At 34.4% G+C, this 19,113-nt stretch overlaps 2 protein-coding genes and 1 non-coding gene across 3 annotated transcripts; 1 reads left to right on the forward strand and 2 right to left on the reverse strand.

Annotated features, from left to right (window-relative positions):
- The first annotated feature begins 2,659 nt into the window (after positions 1 to 2,659).
- LOC139845522 (interactor of constitutive active ROPs 4-like) lies at positions 2,660 to 4,140 on the forward strand. Its single transcript, XM_071835774.1, has 2 exons — positions 2,660 to 2,743; positions 2,845 to 4,140. The coding sequence occupies exons 1-2, from the start codon at positions 2,730 to 2,732 to the stop codon at positions 3,923 to 3,925; spliced, it is 1,095 nt and encodes a 364-aa protein (XP_071691875.1). The 5' UTR covers positions 2,660 to 2,729; the 3' UTR covers positions 3,926 to 4,140.
- Positions 4,141 to 4,245: 105 nt separating this feature from the next.
- On the reverse strand, positions 4,246 to 4,318 carry TRNAE-CUC (transfer RNA glutamic acid (anticodon CUC)). Its single transcript has one exon. It is a non-coding gene; the product is annotated as a tRNA-Glu (tRNA).
- Positions 4,319 to 12,433: 8,115 nt separating this feature from the next.
- Positions 12,434 to 15,515, reverse strand: LOC139842857 (tyrosine--tRNA ligase 1, cytoplasmic-like). The gene is made up of 10 exons (XM_071832958.1): positions 15,502 to 15,515; positions 14,919 to 15,062; positions 14,499 to 14,610; positions 14,009 to 14,295; positions 13,822 to 13,918; positions 13,595 to 13,700; positions 13,398 to 13,480; positions 12,978 to 13,123; positions 12,714 to 12,879; positions 12,434 to 12,531 (listed from the first exon to the last, which is right to left on the reverse strand). The coding sequence occupies exons 1-10, from the start codon at positions 15,513 to 15,515 to the stop codon at positions 12,511 to 12,513; spliced, it is 1,176 nt and encodes a 391-aa protein (XP_071689059.1). The 3' UTR covers positions 12,434 to 12,510.
- Positions 15,516 to 19,113: the final 3,598 nt, after the last annotated feature.

Genomic DNA, 19,113 nt, shown 5'->3' on the forward strand with positions numbered 1-19,113 from the left:
TTTGGGATAAAAGAAAAACATTAAAGTAATACATTAGGGTTACCCCCTTCCATAACATTGTTACTAATGTGTATACCATTAGTTTCCTCATACACATCTTCTATAACTTCTTCTGTATCATCATACATACTTATGCCTTTCTTATCAAACTTATCCTTTTGAATCTGATAGTATATTCTCATGTCATAGCTCCACCCTTTAACCTTTTCTTCAGTGAGTTCTTTCCCACTTTTAATGATCTTATCAACTTTCAGCCTAGAATCAACCAATAATTCATTCACATCATCATCCTGATCAGATAGCACTGCATACTTGTTTGCACTATTCTAAAAATTCTTGGCATTTTGTTCACTAAGTTTCCACTTATTGTTATCTTTTGCAACAACTTTACCATTCTGATTCTTAGTGTTTTGTTTTGTTTCTTTTCTTTGGACTGATTTCTGTTACCTACTTTAACATAACTCTCCCCATCCACAATATCCTTCTGTTTCTTCATCACTTCACATTCTTTGTCTGTTCTTGGCCTAACCCTACACTCATCATGAGTATGCCCAAAAACTGCACAGTGAGTACAGAGTTTAGGTTTCCATGTATACTTCACTTTCACTTCCTTAACAAACTTGACTTTCTGATTCTTATCCTTATACTGGATATCAACTTTATCCATAAAATTCTTAGCTGCCTCTATTTCTACCAACACTCTGGCATAACCAGCTCTACCAGTCCCTTCATGGCACATTTTTGCAGTAGTATTATCCATAACTATTGGATTACCTAGCCTACTAGCTAGTGTACTTATCCCTTTTTCACACCATGCTTCCAAAGGTAAATTTGACAATTTGACCCACACTGGAAGCTTACTAGGATCCACTTTCTCAACTATCACATCAGGACTCCATTTATTCACAATCAAAGGTTTCCCATTAACCATCCATGGACTTTGATCTGTGACTCTGTTCATACCTTCCTCATTATCAAACTTGAAATAACAGATTTGGTTACTGTCCATTATGATATCTTTTAACCCTAGTTTGCTCCACATTCTTCTTAGGTTATAATTCATAACACTGTAAGCCATATCACAACTAACAAATTAACCACAAGCAATAAGGTTCAATTTCTGGCTACCTTCACTCACCAAATCCTCATAAAAAATTACATATTTATTTCCATCAGTATCAACAGAACTAGGAATGAAATTCAATTTTCTATTCATATCACTACTATTATTATTGACTGCAGTAGCATATGATACTTTTACCGTAGGTGAATCAACAGTAGGATCAATTGAAACAGGAACATCAGTCGTATCAATACTCTTATCAGCATTATCAGATCTACTGCTTGAAGCAATAGCAGAATTATTCGTACTTACAGAAATTGGGGGAAATTCCTTATCTGATACAATATCTGGTTTACGCGTGATCTGAATCTCCTTCTCCTTTTGAACATTAATCGCTGCTACTTTAGATCCTGATTCGTTGCTGAATTTGAGATCGGATTTCTTTTTTAGGTCAGGAACTGTATCCTTAAACTTTTCTGGTACTTTATGTTTACGAGTTGAAGTTCTACGATTATCAGCCATCTAACCTTATCTATTCAAGCAATTACATGACGGAAGAATCAATTGATGTAGCTAAGCGTTAAAATGTAGAAAAAAGGGAAAAAAAATCTCGCCGGAGAAGCTTGATTTAGCCGGAAATGGCCTTAACGGTTTTCCCGCCCAAATCGCATTTTCGAAGAGAGAGAAAAAGATTAGTTTCCGTCACTTTAGCCATGTAGGATTGATGGAGTAAAACTCACGCCCGGTGTATGGTCTAACACGTAGTAAGTTTTTAATTTGATTTGCTATATAATTAGACTTACGAAAACATTTCAAATTTCAAATATAAATAAATACAAATAATCTTTTTGAAAAACCCCTACGTTCACGTTGACGAAAAACATTGATACTAAACAAATTTTGTATGGATTTCAAAGTCTCCTTTTATAATTCAAAAAACACTCTCTTGTCATCTTCCCAATTCATATTCTTCTTCTCTCTCTCTCTCTGCTCCTACAATCACCCCTAGCTACTCTCTCAAACACATACAAATATACATATACATGTTCACTTTAATTTAAACTTCAATTTGGCTCTCTCACTTTCTTCAAGGCTTCTTGTTGCCAGTGCTGTTTCTCAAGGTAAACAAACACAACACATCCATCTCTTTCATTCTTTATTATATCTTGTTTAAATACATTTACTTCGAACTATCAAATCATCACCTTATTATAGTTATTACTACCCAGATCTTTTACATTCAAGTACTAATTCCATGCTCATGGTATCTTATGTTTATAATTTCATTTCTCCCCCTTGCATTTTAAAACATGGGTCTAATATATTTTCTGCTAGATCTTGCTTCGTTTGACTAAAAAGTTCACCTTTCTATAATCTTTTATAATTAGAAATCAAGATGGTCCTTCTCTTTTTGTGTTGTTATGTTTATAATTGCATGCCTGTAGATGAGGCTCATATAATTGTGGGTAATCCATGTATATACCCAATAATTTCAAGTTTTCAACAATGCAAAAAAGCACCAAACTTGTAATACTAGTATTTAAATTTGTTTACAATAAAAAGGATAACTTCTTGAAGCTAACTCACTATCATTTCAGTCATAAAGAGTACCAGATCTGTTATAAAATCTTTGGGTTTCATAAAATTGCCTTCTTCAAGTCTATAAATGCCAAGATCAAGGTTAGTAGCAAAATCATATCCTTTTAATTCAGTCAACAAGTTAATTAATTTTTATGTTAAGTGCTTGTAAAAGTTAACAACTTTATAATGTTTGAATACAGGGGTTCAGAAATTACTCAAAGGGTATCAACTAGAGGTCCGGCCCCACTCCGGACAACAAGATCCGACTCCGACCCACTTCACCACCGTCCGATGACTGACCGGAGCCCAAAACTTGGTGACCGCCGGTCACCAAGAAGTGTACATACTGAGCCCTTGAACCAAAAGAAACTCGGAACTCGAATTGCTGGGTTGGAAACTCAGCTTGAACAAGCTCAAGGTGAGCTCAAGATTCTTAAAGATCAATTAGCTTCAGCTGAAGCTGCTAAAAAAGAAGCTCAAAAAGAATTAGAAAAAACAACCACTAAACCGGCTGTTTTCGAGCCGGTTCAGGATGCGCGTTCTTCGCCTAGCGAAAACCAGGATTTAAATAATGAGATTAGTCAAGAAAGTGAGACCCCATATGAGAATCAAAAAGAGACTGATGTTTTTGAAGTCCCAATTGAAATGGTCAATGTTAGTCAACCTCGTGATCAAGACCAGGTCAATGCTTTACCTGAATCACCCAAAAAACCTCGTGTTGATGACGCGTTGACAGCTAAGAATGAAGAAATTAGTTCGCTGAAAGAGAAATTTCAAGAAAAGGAGAAGGAATTAGAAGTTATCGAGCTAGAAAACGAGGGTCTAAAGCGTCAATTAAGTGAAGCTAATGTGGTGATAACATCAGCTAAGGCGAAAGAGGATCAAATGAGTTTGAAATTAACTCTATTTGAAGAAGAGTTAATTAAGAGTAAAACTGAAGGGCTAAAACTGAAGGAAAAGTTAAAAGACGTTGAAGTAGCTAAAGAAGTGTTGGAAACCGAAATGAAAAGGTTAAGAGTACAAACGGAGCAATGGCGAAAGGCGGCAGATGCTGCAGCAGCGATTTTATCAGGCGGGGTGGAAATGAGTGAGGGAAGGCAGGTGTCGGAGAGATGTGGTTCGATGGATAACCATTATGGTGGCGTGTTTGATGGGTATGGTAGGTTTGTGGGGTCACCGGAAATGGGAGATGAATCGGACGATGGGTTTGGGAATGGGAAGCGAAAGGGTTCGGGGATTAGGATGTTTGGTGAATTTTGGAAAAAGAAGGGTCAAAAATAGAGGAATAATGTGTTTGAGGAATAATGTGTTTGTGTTTATGTTTTGGGGTGGTCGATTTGGTTCTAAAAATCTGTGGTTTTTGTTTATTTTTCTGTCTCAGTTTGAATGTTATATGTTGGATGTAGATTGGTGATCATCATGTTAGAATAATCTCTTTAATTATGTTATGTTGTATTTATGCTTCATATGTTTTCTTTCTGATGTTGGAGGCAGAATTGGTACTAAGATGTGTTTTGAGGATTATTTCAGCAATGTAAAAATTATTAGTAGTAATGTAATTTTTTGGTACTCCTTAGATAGTAGTATATCAAAAAAAAAGATTCCGTTGCCGGGACTTGAACCCGGGTCTCTCGAGTGAGAGCCGAGTATCCTAACCAACTAAACTACAACGGAATTGTATGATATTGTACCAGCATCAATATATGTACTAGTATTACGTATAACCATTTTTTCTTTAAAATATTTTTAATTTAGGGATGTCTTTTAAAACATAAAAACCACCTCCACTCCATGTACCACTTATTGATGCACATAGTTATTGACTAGTTTATGTTTTTTTTTTGAAAAGCAAAACTTTATTAATCACGAAGTAATATTACAAGGTGCCTATAGTTTGATACACGATATACTACAAATCACGATTGGATGATGAGTGAGCATCCATGAGGGCCTAAAGTACATGTAGAAAAGAATGAAAGACTCGACTAAACAAAATTAAAAACACGACTTTGGACTTGATAGCCACGATAACCAATCAATCGATCTACCACGTATTCTTCTCGAAATCCATTCAAACGATTTAACTTGTATCTCATTAAGGGCCAATGGAGCATTCCACGATTTATTTTTGAAAGTTTTTTGGTTCCTATTCTTCCATATGAGGTAGCCGGTTACCCACTCCACCGCTTGCCATGCCATGCCTTGTGATGAAGAAAGAGATGAAGGAGCTTGCCCGATGAAGACTTCACTCATGCTAAGATTTGAAACATGAGAGAACCCCCACCATTTAAACACCTTATCCCATACTTCGAGTACATGTTTACAAAGAATTAAGGAGTGCTCAACCGACTCGATACCACTATCACATAAAGGACAAAGAATCGAATGAAGATCCAAACCTCTTTTGTCTAATTCTTCTCGAACCGCTAATCTCTTGATCCTCGCTCTCCAAATGAAAACTTCCAACTTTTTTGGTACTAGATAATTTCGGATTGTTTCAATGTGTAAAGACCTCCCTTGATTCACCTTTTCTTCAATTATCGAATGTAATTTTTTTGTTGAAAACTTGCCACTTCCATCCAAATTGCATCTCCACAAATCATTACCGTTGCTATCAAAAACAAAGTCGTTAATTAATTTTGTAAGTTCCGTCAATTCATCAAGTGCACGACCCGATGGCTCACGGCTCCAATTCCAATTCCCTTCGTGACCTGCATCAGTAAACCGAATCCTGCTGCATACTTTTGAATTCTTCTCGGCTTCCAAATGGTACAGACGCTTAAACCGCTCCTTTAAGCTGATCGGCAGCAGCCATGTATCGGACCAGAAGAATGTTTCAGCCCCGTTGCCAACAATTTTAGTGAAAAAGGTGCTGTAAGGGATTCCCATATCTTCTAACTTGTGACCTGCATGAATAATATCAAGCCAAACACCACGTGAAGGAGAAATGGGACGGAGGGAACCAACACCAAACCCGCCATTCGAGCCATAGAGACTTGAGATAACTCGGACCCAAAGTGAATGAGGTTCGGTGTGGAATCTCCATCTCCACTTCCCAAGTAAAGCGAGATTTTTCGAGTCAAGTGATCCAATGTTTAGACCACCCTCTTCGAAAGGCAAACACACATTTTCCCATTTTACCCATGATAGTTTTTTTTCCCCATTTACCCCGCCCCAAAAGAAGTTTTTCCTCACTCTCTCCAAATCTTTGACAACACCCGACGGGACACGATAGATTGAGAAGAAGTACAATGGTAAGCTATTTAGAACCGCTTTCACGAGAGTCAACCTTCCACCAAAAGATAAAGCTCTAGATTTCCATTCCGATAAACGCTTTTGAAACTTTTCTATAATAGGTTTCCAATCCGAATGTTTTTTCATGCTACACCCGATTGGTAACCCTAGATAAGAGAAAGGTAATTCTCCTACCCCACATGAAAATAGATTGGCAACTTCACCTAATTCTCCGTTTGATACCCCGACGCCATAAAGGGTACTTTTTTGGAGGTTTACACGAAGGCCCGATGCGAGTTCAAAACACTTGAGTATTTTCATGAGATTTTTAACATTTCTCTTACCCCATTTCCCAAAAATTAGCGTGTCATCCGCGTATTGCAAATGAGTAATACGAACCTTATCATTACCAATTTCAACCCCATCAAAAAAACCCCGGTCACTAGCGGATTTGATTATCATATTTAGCCCCTCGGCCGCTAGTATAAAAAGAAAGGGAGATAATGGATCTCCTTGTCTAACCCCTCGTTCTAAAGTGAACTCTTTTGTTGGAGACCCGTTAATCAAAACCGAGACCGACGCCGTCTCAAGGCAAGACATGATCCACTTTTTCCATTTAGACCCGAACCCCATACTAGTCATGACTTCTAATAAGAAATCCCAATCTAAACAATCAAAGGCCTTCTCGAAATCAACTTTGAAAAGAAAACTTTTCTCGCGTTTGTTTTTTAGAAATCTAATGGTTTCATTTGCGACTAACACTCCATCTAGGATGAATCGTTCCTTTACAAAAGCACTTTGTTCACTCCCGATTAAGTTAGGGACCACTTTCCTAAGTCGGATTGATAGAATTTTCGCCAATATCTTATAATAACATCCTATTAAGCTTATCGGACGATATTCTGATAAACCATTGGGATTCGCCTTCTTAGGGATTAACGTAATAAAGGAAGCATTACAACCTTTCGAGATCTCACCAGTTCTCCAAAATTTCTCGAGTGCATTGATCAAATCTTCTTTCAGAATGCTCCAGAATTTTTTAAAGAAAGAAAAGTTGTATCCATCGGGGCCCGGTGCTTTGTTGCTTGCACATTCATTTATCGCACTCCAAATCTCTTCTTCACTAAAACACACCTCCAATCTGTCCGCTTCATCATTTGTAAGGACCTTATAATTCAAATTACATAAGCTCGGCCTCACATGGGTGGTTTGTTCGAACAATTTTTTAAAATGCAAAAAGGCAGCTTCTTTTATCTCCTCCGGTTGCTCATTCCACACCCCATTTATGATTAGCCCTTTAATATTAGATTTATTATAATTACGCTTGATCACCGAGTGGAAGTACCTGGTGTTTTCATCCCCATTAACCGTCCATCTAACTCTTGCCTTTTGTCTCAACATACTCATCTTGATGTTATCTTTCTCGATTAATTCTTTCCTCAATTTTAACCACGTACTCCTGTCCTCTTCACTAAGTTCCCTATTCTCAGCCGTATGCTCCCATAAGTCAACTTCATTCCTGAGTTTTTTGATTTCATAGTCAATATTCCCCACTTTATTCTCGCTGAGATCCTTCAAACCTTGCTTCACCTTTTTGAGTTTTCGGTTGAACAATCTGTCTAATCTATTCTCCAGCATAGTTTCATTCCACAGATTCCTTATCAAATCATCCGCACCTTCTAGTTTCAGCCATTCATCAAATAATTTGATAGGCTTCGGCCCGAAGTTCTGCTCAATATCCCTCAAGACGATCGGACAGTGATCAGAGATAGTTCTATCAAGGGCAGAGGCTGAGATATTCCCCCACAAATGATAGAATTTCTCCGATACTAAAAATCTATCCAATTTGCTTAATTTTAACCCATTCCCACTTACTCTTGTGAATTTCCTACCGCCTAAAGGAACATTGATGAGACTGTTGTTGTTTATGAAATCGTTGAAACGCTTAGCTCGACTTTCTATGAATTGACAATTTTTCCTCTCGGATGGCTCCCTTACCTCGTTAAAATCACCACAGATTACCCACGATAGGTCAGTGTCAAACATGAGCTTATCAAGCTTTTCCCACATTCCAATCTTATTTTCATCTGAGTGGGGGCCATAAACATTGATCACAAAAGTGTGCTCGCCCGAATGAACCCATGTACCATAGATGCCAATAAAATGTTCACTAATGATTGTATCTTCTACACAGAAGCATTCCGAATCCCAAATAATTAGCAAACCGCCCGAAAAACCTCTGGCTTCTTTTTGAATAAAACCAAACGTTTTTGAATACCACAACCCCCCAACCCAAAAGTCACTTACAGAGGTGCACTTAGATTCCTGCAAAACGAGAATGGACGGTTTTTCCTTCGCACATAATCTCTTTACCCCACTATATTTCCCCTCTTTCACGAACCCACAGACATTAAAGGAGATAATCTTCATATTAATTGGAATTATAAACGAAAACAGAGAAGAGGAAACTTACTGCTTGTGTATGTCCTTTTCTTTCCAGACCAAGCCAATTCTCTCCCCAAAATCTTGAATGCCAATGCTGGACGAGTTGGAAGAAATTGTGGTCTTTTTGGGGATAGAAGGCGGTTTACCATTTCCATGATTTGAAGCTCTTGAATCTTCTGAAGCTCTATGACACGAAGTATATCCCTTCCCCTTTTTGAAATTAGCATCGCCTTCTTTATCTAGGTTGGAACACGCCTCCTTATTACTCTCTTTAAGATTACCACAGGAGCTGCAACTTACTAAATCTGCTGTATCTTGATTCCTTGCAACTGATTTTACATACCTCAGGCGCGACGATGCTCTCCAGTTACAAAGGGATTTCCAACAAAATTCCCTTTTGTTTTGTGTCCTCGATTTGGATGATTGCCCTTTTTTGTTCTTGCTTCTAATCGAATTGACCTCTTCTAAATCACCTTTCCTTCTGGCTCTTTTATTTTCTTTTCTAATCCCTTCAAGATTACGATCTGATTTATTCTTATTAACTTGCTCATCACCTGTATCCCCATCCGATGGGTCAATTTCCCCCAATTTTATTGGGCTTGGATCAGATTCTTTAGGTGGGCTTAATACGACATTTGGCCCGTCTACCTCTAAATTTCCAGCCGTTTCATTAATTGGGCTTGAATGGTATGAGTTCTGATCCATAAAGTTCTTATCGAATGTATCCCTGACTGGACTGATTACCTCTGTTGGGCTATCTTCACATGGTTGAGTTGGGCTTTTATTTTTAAGTAGGCTTCTCGATACATCAAACCTTTCTTTTTTACCCGTAAAAGAATTGTCCCTCAAATTAATAGGTGACCTTGCAGATTCACCTCTTGTATTAAATGCTGCTTTGCTCGAGGAATTAAACCCTAGGCCTTCTGTATCGCCATCATTATCATTATTATTCTCCTTGTCCAAGAAAGAATTGTCTTTTAGGTTTCCAATGACATAACGGTTTTTGTTGCATGCACTGTTACATCCGGACCCTCTATCTTCCATCTCACCTTTTGACCTTCCAGCTTCTTCTTCATCTTGTTTCTCGAAAACCTCGTTGCCTTCAGATTTGTCGCCGGAATCCACGTTCATCGTCGGACCTTCATCATCAGAATTATTTTCAGACCCTTCATCCCGAATAGACTGCCAATCGCTTGAAACATCCTTGCCAAGATCTAAACCCATTAAGTTGTCGATATCTTCCTTAACATGAACCAAAAGGGTCCCTGGTTTGAGGTCAAGCAATACATCATCATCAATTGTATTAGCATGACCCATATGGATGAGTACCCTTCCTACAATTAGGTTTTGATTTGTGTCTTGTTCAATAGAGCAATTTTCTGTCTCCAGGACCTTTCCCCAAACATTTGCTACTTTCTTGAAGACTTCAATATTCCAATACGATACTGGTACACCCGTAATGTTCACCCACGTTATTCTACCTTTTGGAAGACACAGTTCATCCCAAGTCCTAAGATTATCTAACCAGAAACGGATTGAGTGGTCTTGGTTTCTCATAATGGATTATACCACCTCAATACTGTCAAACAGCAGCATTACTTCATATCCACCCAGATATTTAAGCGTGAATTTATCAAGACCTTCATTGTAGCACAAACTTTCGATCTGATCTAACAATTCTATGTCTTTAATATCGCCTATGACTGCTTTCTTCATCATCGATTTATTGATGTTCTCCTCAGTTAACTTAATGGTTCGCTTCTCCCCGTACCAGCTTTCGTTCTTTTTGCCTTCCTCATTCCTTTTCTTGTGTAGCTTTTCCCTGAGATCTTCCACTTCTCTTCCTTTTTTCTTCGATAACAAGTCACGCAGGTCTTCTTCTTCTCTTTCCTGTTCCTTTAAAACTTCCCTGAAATTCCTGTCATCACGATAAGAATTATTCCATCTTTGTGGCCGGTTGTTGTTCGTTTTGTGTGTATCTTTATCATCTGCTTTTTTGTTTCTATCGAAAGCTTTGAAGACCTTCAGTTGTCTACCATCGATTCTTATGTCTGATAACGCATTCCCCAGCCTAGTCTCATCTTTTACCTCTCCAAATCTTACGAAAGCAAACCTTTGACCATTCTTCAATCTCTTGTGAGCCATATAGACATCACGAACCGAGCCATGCTGTTTAAATAGTCACCACATATCTTCCACTTTGAACCACTCCGGGAAATCAAAAAACATGAACGAGATCAAATGGTGGCCGTTTGACCACGAATAGCGATTCCTAAAGTTACCATTGTACTCTCTCCTTCCTCTAGAGGTGCCCGTCGGTGCGTAGTAACTGGATTCTCTCTCTCTAGGGAACTCTCTCTCTCTAACTCTCTCTCTCATCTCTCTATTGAACCACTCCCTCCTACTCCTCTGCCGTGTTAATGTTAATGTTTATTGACTAGTTTATGTACATAGTTATTTCTTAATGACAATCCTTATAATTATCAGAAAAAGAATATTTTTTTTCATAATATAAAACTCAATGTGTTAATAAATTCATGCCATACATGTTAATACTAAAATTTTAAATTGTATTTAATGTGAAAATTTGTATGAAGTAGGTAATATTTGAAACTAAATCTATGCATATACAAGAAAACCTTTCTTAATTATTATCACATATGAGCAACCTACGGTCAAGTTCCGACTCCTTGTTCAAATGTTAAGATTTTCCCAGAGTCAATAAGTCTCACGAGAAAAGACCTCGAAACTTAACTCCCAAAATGGTTATCGAAGTATCGAAACTTAACTCCCAGAATAAGTGAAAGTCTTTAACGTTGTCAGGTTTCAACGTTTTCATATAGGATCATTGAAAAGTTATAAGGATTTTAATGTCCGTTACATCAATTTTTTCTTAAAGAACGAGTGAAGGAAAATAATATTTAAAAAAAAAAAAAAATCTGAAATCTAAGCATATACAAGAAAACCTTTCTTAATTATTATCACATATGATTAACCTAGGGGCCAAGTTGTGACTCCTTGTTCAAATGTTGAGAATTTCCCAGAGTCATTAAGTCTCACGAGAAAAGACCCTGAAACGTAACTCCAGGAATGATTATCAAAGTATCGCAACGCTCGGTCTCCCTTAGCATAAATAGAACAAAATAGATGAAACTCTTTAGCATTGTCAGTTTTTAATGTTTTTTTTATAGGATCACTGAAAAGTTACATGGATTTTAATGTCCGTTACATCAATTTTTTCTTGAAGAAACCCGAGTGGAGAAAAACAATATTTTTCTTCTTGTTTTTTGCTGCAGATATTAATAACCTAGTAATTTCGTTGATTATCAAACGTTGGGCTTTTAGTTTATTAAAATATAAGTAACTCGACATAATTATCGAGTTACTGGGGTTTTTAGTTTATTAAAATATAAGATTACAAACAGGACATAATTGAAGATTACTAATAACTTTATACCCAATGGGTCATTGGAAAAATATAACAGATTTGGACATATGCATCATTTGATATGCAGTTAGATCCATATGTATATTACCAGACACATTTGATAACAATTGAAAAATAAAGATTGAATGATTTTAATTATTGAATGCTTGTAATCAGTTGTTAACTGAGTGAGTTTTTTTACAATGGCTATGAAGCTTTCTTTATACATAAAAGATACTAACAGCTAATTCTATTTAAGGTTTGGATCCAAAAATATTTTGGAACCCCTTTTACAGATATGGAAAGATGTTTGGTTTTAGCCGTTGTCTCAGTTTGGTGTTTCTAATGTTGCCTTGTGACTTATCCAAAATTGGAAAGGATGAAGTACTTTAGCTTCTGATCCAGAGTCAACTTTCCTAAACAGGAAATCTTCTTTTTGTCTTAGTATTCTAACAAGATTACCATATGGTCAAATCGGAGAGGCCTAAGCACTTGATGAACGCTTTTAGAGATACAATATCCATGTGTAAATTTAAGGATAATAGTAACTCGATAATAGTAACTCGGTAAGACAAGAGTAAAAAAATGACTCTTCTCTTCCATATAGCTGAACAAATTTCTTAAGCTAGTTAACAATCTAACATGATATAATAATATCATTTGTGAAGAAACTGATTTATATACCCAAATACTTTGATATAACGAAACAAAAAATTAGAACCTAACTTGATCTTGACATCCCCGCTCAGAAATACTACCATCATTTTGTGACCTTGAAAGACTGCAACAACCATAAAAGTAAAGTTAGAAACAGTCCAATATATTTTTGCCTTTCAAAAAAAAAAGAAACAGTCCAATATAACATAGGCACGGTAATCACATCGAATTTGGTTAGAGGTATTAGTTATGAATCATATTCGGAAAAAAGAAAAAAAAAATAGAAACAATGCAACGTGTCCATACCTTAACTTTTTGTAATAAAGCCTTGGCATACTCATCGTTTTTGAAATGATCACGAACAGGCTGCAGAATCTTGTTTAAAGCTTTAGATAAAGCACGCTGTAAATCAGCAGGACTCAAGTCCTTCTTTTTATAGGCAGCAACCAGTTCTTCATAAGTCGTAAAGACCCTGATTTAAACAAGTATCAGCACAAGTGCCATAAGTTAAAAACCACTGATTAAATAGCAAATTAATGAAGTTAATATATACCGAAATCCAATACTCACTTTTCACCTCCATTTTCCTCTTTTCTTTCAACCTTGAACTCATTAAACCAAGGAAATACAATGTCCTCTACGTACTCGAGGCATGGATTAACTTTATCAATTTCGTCCGGACAGTATGCATTCATTATTTTAAAATTAACATCATCCTGTGGCAATTACAACCACAAACTATCAATCAATGGTATATGATTCGAGAAGCTAAACTGAAAACATAAAATTAATATCATCAACTTTTGTGTGGTAAGTATACAATTAATCATTTGTAATTCTGTAGATGTGGCATTTTTGACCCATTTATAAATATTGTGTTTTAGTTTAAAATACTAGTCAAATAAGATTATTTTTACTCGTTACCCAACCCGTACACATTTCATCCACCTCTACTCTAAGAGCCAAATATAAGTAGGAAGAAAATCAGACCTCGCCATCCTCCATAAAGATAGCAGAAGAAAGATCAGATTTTGACATCTTCTCTTGTCCATCTTTCAAACCAGGTAGCATGTCTACGTAGCAAAACCAATATTATTATTATCAATAATAATCAATAATTAATAAGAAAAAAAAAGTAACAATAATAGTAAATAAAGTAGGTTAGCATGTATGTAAGCTGATCTTACGATGAGACAGTATGACCGGCTTGTTTTCCCTCTTGATGTCATCACAGTACTCCCTTGCAAGAACATTCACCTTGAGCTGATCCATGCCTAGCTGGCAAATATCAGCCTACACAAGTGAACATAAAACATAACTACAAACTCGATCCGTCTAAACATATAATAATAATAATAATAATAATAATAATAATAAATATACAAATATATCTAGAAAGAGTTCAAACAAGAACCTTAAGAAAAAATATATCTGCACATTGCATGCACGGATAGAATATCTGAGCTGCACTCAGATTATCCTGCTCATTCCGGCCCATAATTTGACAGCACCTACAATCATCGATAACACAAACATATGAATTCTGCATTATGTCAAATATATCCAACACAAAGAACACATATTATAAAAGAAAAATGAACCTTTTTATCCTAAAAATTTTGTTTCTTTGCGCAATATCCAAAACCAAAGGCCGCCAGTACTCGTCAGATCTTGATTTAATTTCATCAGATGAGAAAATAAACTCCACGTTATCTAGATCCATTCCTGATGCTTTCCAAATCTCAATAAAGTAGAGTCCAACAGTTTTAATTTTTTCAATGTCTCCCCCCATTTTGTTGTTTAGTTGAGCAAACAAATCTGCTATCCAAATTTTCATTTTGCATCCATTAGATGTCAGCTTATTAACATTAATGGTTTTCATAATGCCCTGTTCCAGTAAAAAAAAAAAAAAACAGAGAACAACACGCGATACGTAAATGGAACCAAGAGATAAAACAATTACGATTATCATCAATTCACCAAGTTATGATCTCTAGCAGTGTAAGATCAACTTGAATTATAGGACGCCAAATAAACAATCGCGTTAAAATTGTTCAATAGGATAGCCGAAATGAACTTTTGTTTAAGTACCTGAGCTATATGCATTCTTCCAGAAGGCTCAAACCCATCGTAGCATATCGGATGAGGCTTATTGGTAAGAAGATTCAAGAGTTCATCCTCTTGAATGCATTTTTCCCCAATTTTTTTTCAAAATCTCCAATTTTTCATGCAAACTACAGACATACATAAACATTCTTCTTAATGTAACCATTCATATATTTAAACTTCAAAAACACACTCACATTTGCAAACAAAACAAAATGTGTAAATCCTTAACTGTAACAAAAGTTATACCATTCACCGTACCATACTTAAAGTAAAACACATTATCATGAGGTTAACTCATCATTACAATTGGGATGGTAATGGTACCCCGATCCACCAGTTTATTGGTGATATAGATAATCTAAATGGATTAATAAATGGTATGGATATTAGGTGCATTATTACTGTATTGGATATGGGAGACAATTTACATCCATGGCTAGGGATGTGTTGGAAACAGCCAGGGAGTAATCTTGCTGGTTGCGTACATCAGAGTATGGGGTCGGATTACTCGCCCTCCGGGTAGCTCGAACAGGAAAAACCTTATACCTACATATACACATACAAATATATATGCATATATACATATACATGTATACCATTAACTACTAAAATGTTATTGAACATATATACATTCTTGAAAATACAATAAAGACAAATGATAATATAAATAAGTTCACTCAATTTATGTGTATCCAGAATATATTAGTAGTGTTTTTGTGATTAAAACAATTAAAAATGCATACATCTATCCAGAGGCGACTTTATGAAGGGACAAGCGGGGGCGGGCGATTCCAGTGGATTTGCAATTTTCAGTGTAAAATTTTTGGATTTTTTGACTTTGCCCCCGATGGATTTTTTTACCCCAAAACTTAAATATTTTGCCTCAAAACCTTGAAATTTTGCCAAAAATATCCAAATTTTACCCCAAACCTTCAAATTTTGCCCACAAACTTTCAAATTTTGACTCAAAACCTCTATAATTTGCCTTAAAACCTCCATTTTTTGCTAAAAAAATTGCTACGATTTTAATTTTTTTCCCCCGGTGAAAAAAAATCCTGGTACCGCCACTGCATCTATCACGCATAGCCAAAATTTGCTTCCAACTATATAGTAAATTCACAATAGGTGATAGATTGCAATAAATACATTTTTATTAAGTAAGCAAAGAGATTACACATTTACATTTGTCAGAATATGTGCTTATTATGTTCAAGACATAGATTATACATTCTTGTAACTGAATTTTGTTATGTCACATCATAATTTTTTATTACAATACATTTTTCTGTTTTTATTACATATTCATATATATTTTAACGACCGAACAAAAAATCATTGAATATGGATATCACTGTTGGAGATATGGAGAACTTTAAACAATTAGAGGGAAGATTCCAGGAAACTCACACTAAGCTTCCACGAAGTTGTTAGGAAACTCACATGTAGCTTCCACGAAGTTGTTAGGAAACTCACATGTAGCTTCCACGAAGCTGTCAGAAAACTCAGATGTAGCCTCCATGAAGCTGTCAGGAAACTCACATGAAGCTTCAAGGAAATGTTTTTAGCTTACTCCTTAAATCATTCTATAAATAGACCCTCTTGTAACTCATTGTAAACACACCACAAATATTCAGTAAATACATTCTCTAGTTGGTCTGTGGACTAAAGCAATTACAACGATTGCATATAACCACGTTATCTCTTGTGTCGATTTACATTTCTTGCATTTATAATCTTTCGTTCATTAAGTGGGTTAGTAATCTTGTAGAATTACTATCTGTTTTGGGTCCTAATATCCTTACAACTGGTATCAGAGCACAAGGTTTCGTTAAGGGAACGATGACGGAAGACGGAAAGTTTAGAATTGACCGATTCGATGGGAGAAACTTTGGCTTTTGGAAGATGCAAATTGAAGATTACTTGTATCAAAAGAAGCTACATCAACCTCTGTTAGAGACCAAGCCCGAAAGCATGAGCGATGCCGATTGTACGCTTTTGGATCGTCAAGCTTTGGGTGCGATTTGTCTTTCACTTGCTAAGAACGTTGCATACAACGTTGTGAATGAGAAGACGACATTTGCTTGCTTGAAAGCACTCTCTAACATGTATGAGAAACCTACCGCTTCTAATAAGGTATTTCTCATGCGTCAATTGTTCAATACAAAGATGAAGGAAGGTACGTGTGATGACCCGGGAATTTCCGACTAAATTTAAACTTTAATCTTTATATGATACCGACACGATAAGCAAAGTCTGTAATGTGTAGTCTTAAAATTTTTGAACTATTTATATGGAGTCATTTGACCTTTGACTATGCCCGACGATTTACGAACGATTATTTGTAAATAAATATGTATATATATATTTATATAAATATAAATATAAGTGTGTATATATAATACTTTGCATAAATAAAATACACATTAATTAATTAGAATTAAAAATATAAAAATTATAAACAGTATGATAAGTACAATTAAAATAAATATATATATAAAATATATATGATATTATTATGGAACTATATATATATATAATATGAATTCCTATTAATAATTAGTGTTATAATAATATATATAAAATATATAAATATTCAATAAATGTTTTTATAAGATATATAATATAAATATTAAATGTTACATAGTTAATAAGATATAATTTCTACATATTAAATTTACATACAAGTTAAAATATTATTGATATATTTGTTTTACTTACATTAAAAATAAATGTTAATATCTAAAAATCAGTAGTAATAATATTATTATATGAAGATGAAATTTGATATATATATATATATATATATATATATATATATATATATATATTATACTATTATCATTATTAATATTATAATTATAAACATTAGTAATATTAAGATTATTATAACTAGTATTATTATTTGTATCATTGATAAGATTATTATGATCATTAATATTAGATGAAAATTATTAAATTCAGCATTATTGTTGGTATTAATATTATCAATTATTATTACTAGACCCCTTATCAATAATTTTATTATTCGTAATATTATTATTGTAATATTAATAATATTAATATATTTATACTTGTAATTAACAAAATTTACAAATTATATACATATAATCTGATATATAATTGCAGATTCATATAAATACATATACATATCCGAAATACTGTCACATATACATGTAGGTACATATACAAGTATTCAGATATATAAAAATACTGGTATATATATTTTAAAAATAGATAATTACTAATAAGTATATATATATGCGGATAATTATAATTTTAAATACTGAAATATATTTATTCAACTGGCAGTCGCTATCTAAGATATATGTAGAATATTTCTTTGTCTGAATTAGTACCATTTGATTCTAGGCTAATCACAAGGTAACAAAATTAGTTGAGGATCGTACCATCTGGTTATCAATCAGCTTCCTTTTTTTTTATTTTTTTTATTATTTTTTGTACCTAGTATGGAAGATGTCGACCATTAACACTGCAACACTCAATCACACTCATTGTAAATGACTACATACGACTTATATTATCAATTAACAATCTCATATATCTGATACAACTCATAAATTATCGAATTTAAAACCAAACTTGAAGAACACTTAGCCGTCTGCCCTGTTCTTGTATCCTCTTCCACAAACTTCGAATTTTTGATTTAATTTAAAATATGTAAATGCCAAGATGTTTGAAACCTTTCACATGAACTTTCTGTAAAGTTTCAAACACTAATTTTTCATATCATGAACGAATTTTGAGGTCAAAGTTATGTTTTCAAAAAGTCAACCACGTGTTCATCATTAAATTCGAGTTCAAGTTTGTGTTATAGGATAAATTGATGAATCATATAGTTTACATAAACGATTTACAATCTTTTTCATGTAGTCATCTTTAGCCAAAACGCTCTTCAATTCAAAATCATGTTTTTTTTTAAACCGTCGCTAAACAGTGCTGGGTTCTTTTTATATTTTTTTTTCGTTTTCAATTGATTCAAACATCTAATATAGATGGATTATATTTCGTTTATGATTATTTAAAACATACGAAAAATAGTTTAATACAAATGGTGGTACCTGGTCGACTAGAAGTATGTGACGAAGATGATATAATAAGGAAAACGAATACGGGTTAAATTAAATTGGGTTCTGTAATATATCAGAAACTGGGCAACAGCCTAACGGTATGGAGTGTATAAGGGTAAGTAGGAGGTCGCGGGTTCGATCCGTGGCAGGGATGTTTTCTTTTTAGACAGCTTATTTAATTGAGGTAGTTTCATTTTTCCTATTATTATTATTATTATTATTATCATCATTATTATTATTATTGTTATTATTATTATTGTTATTACTAGTATTATAATTATTATCAACTGTATTATCATTTAGTTGATTATTATCATTATTAGTAGTAATATAATTACTAGTATTATTAAATTACACTTAATATTATTAGAATGATTATTATTACTAACTATTATTGATACTAGTATTGCTAATTTTAGATATTATTATTATTACTACTAATATATGTAACAAGAGAAAGAAAGATTGTCATTTACTAATTTTATGATGAATATAGTTACAAACATGTT

The sequence above is a fragment of the Rutidosis leptorrhynchoides genome, chromosome 4, assembly GCF_046630445.1.
Source record: "Rutidosis leptorrhynchoides isolate AG116_Rl617_1_P2 chromosome 4, CSIRO_AGI_Rlap_v1, whole genome shotgun sequence".
Lineage (NCBI taxonomy): Eukaryota > Viridiplantae > Streptophyta > Magnoliopsida > Asterales > Asteraceae > Rutidosis > Rutidosis leptorrhynchoides.

Bases quoted from the DNA above. Each gene is read 5' to 3' on its own strand.
- LOC139842857 (XM_071832958.1), bottom strand. The intron at 13,124-13,397 runs GTCTGATTTTCT...TAATTGCCACAG, and splicing joins TCTTTATGGAGGATGGCGAG to GATGATGTTAATTTTAAAAT. The intron at 12,532-12,713 runs GTATGGACACGT...TGGTTGTTGCAG, and splicing joins CTTTATTACAAAAAGTTAAG to TCTTTCAAGGTCACAAAATG.